This window comes from Chenopodium quinoa, unplaced genomic scaffold (assembly GCF_001683475.1).
Source record: "Chenopodium quinoa cultivar QQ74 unplaced genomic scaffold, ASM168347v1, whole genome shotgun sequence".
NCBI classification, from domain to species: domain Eukaryota; kingdom Viridiplantae; phylum Streptophyta; class Magnoliopsida; order Caryophyllales; family Amaranthaceae; genus Chenopodium; species Chenopodium quinoa.
Genome location: NW_018743623.1, coordinates 570,001 through 577,946, shown reverse-complemented (window position 1 = coordinate 577,946; position 7,946 = coordinate 570,001). Strand labels below are relative to the sequence as shown.

Genomic DNA, 7,946 nt, shown 5'->3' with positions numbered 1-7,946 from the left:
CCTAAAAAGCAAAATATATCTTCTAAAAATATTAGAAAATAATATCTTATCAATCTACTAATTCTACTCCAACTCTAATTCGATTAATCACGCGTACTTTTGGATTGACGCCACTCAATCTCATGATTAATAGAAGACTCAATAAAAATAAATAAAAATAATAATATGATGATATTGATGCCTTGGATACGCATCATACTCCCCCTCTTGAAAAAACACTTGACCTCAAGTTTCATTGGGAAAACAAGGAACTAGGTCGCATGAAGACAAGGTAGCACATACTCCATCACCCAATAGGACCTTAAAGGTTTCATACCCCCACCTTGTCAATGATTTGGAACGAACCCTCATCCACAGGTTCACCATCCTTATGATTCACGAGAAGCCTTTGATCCGTGATTGACAACCAAACTCGATCACCTACATCCAATGTTGTATCCTTTCTCAATTGTAGTACTTGGTTGCGTCGATCTTTCTTAGTAGTGGTAGTATCAAGCACCTCGTCACGGCAAGAACTCAAGCATGCATGATTAGAACTCTCTTGTTTACTTGTAGGTGACTGTCTTCTTGGTGGTAAAGGTTGGAGGAGCAACCGTTTATCACCCATAAGCACATAATACTCATTTGTCTTGCCATTGTGGATGACATGACGATCGGTTTGCCATGGACGACCTAAAAGTAGAGCAAGAGCAGTCATAGGAATCGCGTCGAACCAAATTTCATCCGTATAACTTCCCACTTTAAAATTAACCAATGCTTGATTTCGAAACCAAATGCCTCCATCTTCATTCAACTAATTTAATTTGTAAGCATGAGGGTGTTTACGTATAGGTAATTGCAAAGATTCGGCTAAATTTAGAGCACACACATTAGTGCAACTTCCACTATCGATGATAAAAGAGCACACTTTATCCTTAACAAGACAATTTGAGTGGAAGAGATTACACATTTGAGTGTCAAAACCATCCTCCGGAGCGGAAATCAAAGAACGCCGCAAGACCAAAGCATGTCCCTCATCTTCCGGAGTGCATCGTGGTTGAGTTTACCAAAAATCCGACGATGTAATATCGTTCAAAGGTTGTTGCTCATCTACTGTCACTACTAGAAAACACCTTATTTACGACGGAAAAATTCCGTCGGTACACCTTATAAATCCGTCGAAAAGGGCTGTATCCGACGGATTTCCGTCGGAACACATTGTCGGAAACCCCTTTGTAGGAAATTTGGCTTATACCGAGGGATTTTCCGTCGGAAAAGGCCCTACCGACGGAATTCAGACGGAATACATTCTGTCGGGGCTAGTTTTGACTTTAACCATAATTCCGTCGCAAATTTCCGGCGGAATTTTCCGTCGGAGTTGAAGTGGATTCCGACGGAATTTTCCGTCGGAAGAAGAATTTTCCGTCGAAAACGGCATATTCCGACGGAAATTTCCGTCGGAAAATTCAACAGAAAAAAATAAAAAAAAAAAGCCCCCCCACCCACCCCCACCTGCCCAGACCACCCACCCACACCCACCCACCCACCCACCTCACCGAAACCCACTCAGCACCACCCACCCAGCACCACCCCCCCAGACCACTACCCACCCAACACCACCCTCTTAGACCACCACCCCCCCACCCACCACCCCCCACCCAGACCACTACCCACCCAAACCACCCCCCACCCACCACCACGCCCACGAACCGAAACCCCCCCACCCACCCAACCCAGACCAAAACCCACCATGACCAACCACCCTAACCAACCATCCAGCACCCCCCCACACCCAGAACCCCCCCCACCCAGACCACCACCCACCACCCCAACCCAACCTAACCCAGACAAGACCCCCTACCACCCCAACCCAGAACAAACCTACCCCACCCACTCTAACCAACCACCCACCCTAACCAATCACCCATCCTAACCAACGACCGAACCCAAACATCCAAAAATCGAAAAATCGAAAAAAATTAAACAAAAAAAAATTGAAATCAAACAATTATCCCAAAAAATAATTTATCTTACAATTATCATACAAATTAAATAAAATAGCATTACAATTATCCCAAAAAATAATTTATCTTACAATTATCATACGAAATTAATCAGAATTTGATTATTTTTTTTTTTAAAAAACCTAGATCTACAATTGTGGTGGTTGTCATTGTGGCTGCCTGCTGGTGTTGTTGTCGTTGCGGCTGCCTGCTGGTGTTGTTGTTGTCGTTGAGGTGGTTGTTGTCGCTGCGCGTTGGTGTGGTTGTTGTGTTGTTGTTGAGGAAAGGCGAAATGGTTGAGAAAGAGAAGGAAGGAGAAGGCGAAATGGAGGAGAAAGAGAAGGAAGGAGAAGGAGAAATGGAGTAGAAAGAGAACAGAAGAGAAGAGGAAAGAAGAGAGGAGAGAGAGAAATAGAAGAGAGGCGGAGAGGAGAGGAGAGAGAAAATAGACATTTTAGGGGGAGGGGAAACCGGGTTTATTAGGTTTTTTTTTATTATGTAAATATATTCCGACGGAATTAATTTCCGCCGAAAAATAATTATTTCGACGAAATATTCCGTCGGAAAGCTCCGACGGATTTTATTTCCGTCGAAACCTTACGTTTCGAAGGCCCATTAATTTCAACGGATTTTTGTTCAATAGAAAATCTGTCGTAAATTTCCCACGGAATAAAAATCCGTCGGAAATTTACAACGGAAAACATGTCCGTCGGAAATGGTCCGTCGAAAATCGGCCTGTTTCTAGTAGTGTGTAACATCATCCATATTATGCAACATAAACGTATAAAATTCCTCCCGTGTAACCATGGATCGATTGGGGCATTGTTTAGCAACATGTCCCAAACCTTGGCAACGAAAACATATTGTCTAATTGTTTGGACTAAATATATATGCATATCCAAGGCATCAATATCATCATTTTATTATTTTTATTTATTTTTATTGAGTCGTTTTTTAATCATGAGGTTGAGTGGCGTCAATCCAAAGTTACGCGTGATTAATCGAATTAGAGTTGGAGTAGAATTAGTAGATTGAAAAGATATTATTTTCTAATATTATTAGAAGATACATTTTGCTATTTAGGATTAGTATTTAGTATTTATATCTTATATATTTTGCTATTTAGGATGAGATGCAGTAAAATACTTGTAATTGTTATTGTCTAATTGCTAAGCTGGATTAAATCTAGAAAATTAACATCCAAGGAATCAACAACCATTAGTATGTGATTACTTTCTTATAAATTAAATTGTAGCTTATTGTTCAATTACTTAGAAGTTACATTATTGTAGGGGAAAGTTAAGTATGAAAGTTACACATATGAAAATTTTTAGAGTGATGACACATAGAGTGACACGTACGGGTGACACATAGCGATGATGTGGCGCCTAATCATATCGAGGGAATTGTGATACATGGCGTTAACACGTTGTCTCATTGTGTTTTAATATTATAGATTTTATTATTAGTTTTACAACAATCAACAATTTCACAACTTCAATCAACAATATTGGTATATAGTATATTAGAACTTCACTCAACAATTGACTTTCCTCTAAAAATATGAAGCCTTCACCACTAGACCACTATACGCATAATAACAATCGTTGGGGAATTTTTCTGTGTGGCTGGCCACATTGTGTGGCCGGGGCTACTCGAGTTACTCGGTTAGGGGTGACTCAAGTTGTCGGAGTTACTTGAGTTACTCGTTCAGGGGTTACTCGAGTTAAACTTGACCGAGTAACCCCTCAAGTAACCCCTAACCGGGTTACCCCTCAAGTAATCCCTGATCAAGTAACCCCTCGAGTAACCCCTGATCAAGAAATCCCTCAAGTAACCCCTTACCGAGTAACCCCTGACCAAGTAACCCCACAAGTAACCTCTGACTGAAAAAAAATTGATATGAGGTTTAGAATCCATTCTAACTAGATTTTGAAATCCGACGGGTTTATCGTTTGCTTCTTTTCCAATGATAGAATATGTTAATCATTTATAAGCTTGTATAAATCTTAGCTGCATATGCATTTGAGAGTATACATATATATATTAAATTCTTGTTATTAGCCCTTCCCTTTATAAATCTGTTTAGCTTCCTCCAGCCTTAAGAGTAAAGAGTGTACGACTAGCTGTATTTCGATCTAGTAATAAGGTTCTTTAAGATGCAAGCAATTGAGAAGCACGGGCCATTTGGCTCCAATAGTCCACCAAATTGGAATGTAATACTTGAAGAACGGGCACGTATCAAAGAAATTATTATTCGCTACGGTTTCATTGTTGATTCAATTGGGTTCTTACTTGAAGGTAGTAATGGAAGAACCACTGCTAAATTGTTTGGCGGCAGAGGCGGAGCCTGTTCGAAGGTAAGTACAGCTACAATTATATACGCATGATACAGAAGAATGAAATACTGAGCTTATATAAATCCATTCATTATTGTTATATGATGTGCATCCTAATGTAACAGATAAATTAGTCTCAAGTTTTCATCCTTATTATCAATTAACTTAGCTTGGCTTTTATAAAACCATTCATTATTGTCATATGATGTGCAGATTACTCTGAAGCCTGATGAATATATAACACAAATAAGCGGCAGATGTGGGATTTATGTGCACAGCCATGATCATGTAATCGCGTCCTTAAGAATACACACCAACTTATGTGAGGGTGGATACGGACCATACGGACAAGAAAGAGATGTTAGACATAGTTGCAGTTTTTCAACTCCAGATTCCGGAGGGGATGATGGTACTATCGTTGAAATTTATGGAAGACATGATGGCTACTATCTTCGATCAATAGGTGTTTGTTTTAAAAAGGTTAGACCATTTTCTAAGTTTAAGTTATTTTGCATTTTCCAACTTTTTAAAGTAATCTTAGTTCGTCCTTTTTAGTTGTATCACTTTTGGTATCACGTATTTTCAGACAATTTTTAGAGTAAAGAGAAAAAATAAATGGGGCCATGTGATAGGAGAGATATAAATGTAATTTATTAGTTAAAAAGGAAAATGATGCATTTAATTTAAAACTTTCCTTTTAGGAAAAAGTGATGTAACTAAAAAAACAGAGGAAATAATAATCATGTATGGCTCTTGTCTTAGTGGTAAGGGTTTGGTCTCATGTTTTAAAGGTCATGTGATCAAATCCTCATAGCTATTTGATAGTGAAGATCTATTTTATTTTTCCCCCTCTTTTGTAATACTTCCTCCGTTCTCTTATAAAATAGAACATTTTGACTTTTATATTATTCATAAATTCCATTTTGACCAGCTTTAATGACTTATAGCTAAGAAAAAATATAGTCAGGTGGCATGTTACATTCGTCTCGATTTTTTTTTATTAATATATCAAATTTATTTATTTTACTTATTTTTACATATTAGTAATATAAGTATTAGAGAATGATGTAATATATTAACAATGTAAGAAGTGTTGTATTTACAACAAACCATCAATTTTTTGTCAGGAGCAAACCATCAATTTGAGGAACTAGCCTCAACAATAATACATGCAAGTTAAAATGCTAGCCTCCATTGTTGAATTTTTTATGGGCTTTCATCAGTTTTCACAGCTGGATATTAAAGCCTCAATCTTTGTTTATTGTGTGCTTTTTATCTTGATTTTTGTTTGTTTTAGGTTTATAAGAACTCTTCCCTAATAGGAGAAACATTTCTCCCTTCAAAGAAAGGTTTTTTCTTCTTGTTTAATTAGGAGGATTTTTCTCCTTCAGAAGATAAGGTTTTTATTTCTTTCCTTTTTTGAGGGATCGGAGTATTTGCTATTTTGTTTGATGGGTTAATGTAGAGTTGCTTTCATGGATAAAAATTTGTGTGGGATCGAAAAAATGTTTAATCTTTCAATTATAATCAGACAAATCCGACGGAAATTTTTCTTCACAGCTACAACAAAACAATAGACCCCATCACAGAAAAAAGTCGTAAATCATAGCGATTTAAAAAAGGGTATGCAGAATGTACGATTTACAACAACGGTCATATCTTTGTAGATGTCGTATGACTTTTGGTTTATGAATAAATCATTATTAAAAAGAAGTGTTGTATTTACTATTTAAAAAAATGTGGTATTTACTATTTTTTTAAAAATAAAAAAGAAAAATGTTGTATTTAAAAAAAAAAAAGATACATTGATATTTAATTTGATGGTGAAGACCCTTTTATCTTTCCCCCCATCTTTAAATGATAAACTTTTGTGATTTTTATTTTTCAGATATTAAAATATTTACAAAAAATTCTTATTTTTATTGTTATTTGGATGATATATTACAAGAGTGGAGATGAATTGTAGTATGTTTCTTAGTGCAATATTAAAATGAGAACCAATAATACAATAGGAACTAGGAACTAATTGTCGCATCTAATGAGGGGCGCGCGCTATATCGAGGGCTGTGATCTATTCAGACGCGAATTCTCTCTCCTCCGCGATTTTCTCTCTCCTCCGCTCCTTTCTGTTTCATTCTAACGGACGCCATTTTTGTTCTCCTCCACCATTTTCTTGCTTTCTTACCTCAATCAACAACTCGATTTGATTTTGCTATAATTTAAACAATTCTTCAATAATTTGCTAAACTAATTGCACAATTTCTTAACTATAGAGGTAATTATTGTAAATTTGGTATTATTCGATTTTTAGGGTTTAATTTTTTTTTCTACGTTTATCGGATCATATATCCTATCAATTTGGAGCGTTCATTTGTAATTTCGTTAACAATTGCTTTGCTTCATTGAAGCTAATGATCTGTATTCTCCATTAAAGGGAATTTCGAGCTTTTTCGAGGTTTTGATACTCCATTGAATCAGCTTCTGAGGCAAGACGTTTTATGTCTTTTTTATAAATATCTGAATTAAATTTCAATTTTAATATTTCTTGTTTTTCTTCAATTTTAAATCAAATTGCAATTGAATTTTAATATTTCTTGTTTTTCAGCCTGAATTTGTTTATTTTTTTTTACTTTACATTGAATTAATTTTGATTATTCAATTATTGTTGTTGATTTCTTAATGCACACTAAGTGTTTGACAAAATGCCTCAATGAATCCAATTAAAAGAGGGGTGCTGGTATGCCCCTTCTTATAGCCTGGTCACCACCTGATGAGGGGTGGGGAAAGCTGAGTGTTGATGCTGGAGTTGTAGGGGAGTTAGGGACTAGTCTGGGGGCAGTGTTGCCTAACTATAATAAGGATGTTTTGTGGTGCAGGGCATCGAGTGATGGGAGACAAATGTAGCTGAAGCTATTGGCTATCATATGGGGTATGAAATTTGCGTATGACTTGGGCTGGAGAAGTATTATTGTGGAAGGAGATTGCCTTGCTGTCAGTTAGACTCATAAGTTAATGAAAGTAAACATAGTTAAATTATCGATTATGCTTTGGAGTTTTAATACAAGTGCTACAACCTATTAGTTCAAGTGTTATTTGAGCTAATATAGTTGAAAATTGCTAATATATAGTTGCCTCTTCATCCAATATGTGTAATTTGCAGGCTTGGAAGTATCTCTGGGCTTCTCCTATGTAAGAAAGATGTGGCTACTGAAGATACAATCCGGAGAGCTATGGGCATAATTGGTGAGCATGAGAAAGCTATTATTCAACCTGATCGCATGTTTCTCATATAACTGCTATACAGTGATGGAAACCTCCTGAAATTGGGGTGTTCAAGTTGATTACCAATGCAGCCTGCTTGGAGGATATTTCATTTGGTCTGGGGGTGTTATTCGTGACACTACAGGTGATGTTCTGCTCGCTACTTGTTGCAGGTTGCAGGGCAAATTTGCAATTGATGTTAGTGAGGCGCTGGCTGCAAGGAATGCTTTGCAAATCGCAATTGAAGCAGGTCTCAATAGAATTATATTGAAGACGGACAATACTAAACTATACCATCATCTCAAGAGCAACAAACGAGAGAAATGAGGTTGCTCACATATTAACACATTTGAGTAAATGTTAT

The 7,946-nt window shown here is 36.8% G+C and overlaps 1 protein-coding gene and 1 long non-coding RNA gene across 2 annotated transcripts in view; both read left to right on the top strand.

The window, feature by feature from the left end:
• The first annotated feature begins 4,141 nt into the window (after positions 1 to 4,141).
• LOC110683213 (horcolin-like) lies at positions 4,142 to 4,964 on the top strand. The gene is made up of 3 exons (XM_021859559.1): positions 4,142 to 4,342; positions 4,535 to 4,801; positions 4,908 to 4,964. The coding sequence occupies exons 1-3, from the start codon at positions 4,142 to 4,144 to the stop codon at positions 4,962 to 4,964; spliced, it is 525 nt and encodes a 174-aa protein (XP_021715251.1).
• Positions 4,965 to 6,876: 1,912 nt separating this feature from the next.
• The window catches only part of LOC110683176, a 1,197-nt gene continuing 127 nt past the window's right edge, over positions 6,877 to 7,946 (top strand). Inside the window, exons 1-2 of the long non-coding RNA XR_002503571.1 lie at positions 6,877 to 7,339; positions 7,482 to 7,946. The exon at positions 7,482 to 7,946 is cut by the window's right edge and continues 127 nt beyond it. This is a non-coding gene — a long non-coding RNA (uncharacterized LOC110683176). The remainder of the gene's footprint in view (positions 7,340 to 7,481) is intronic.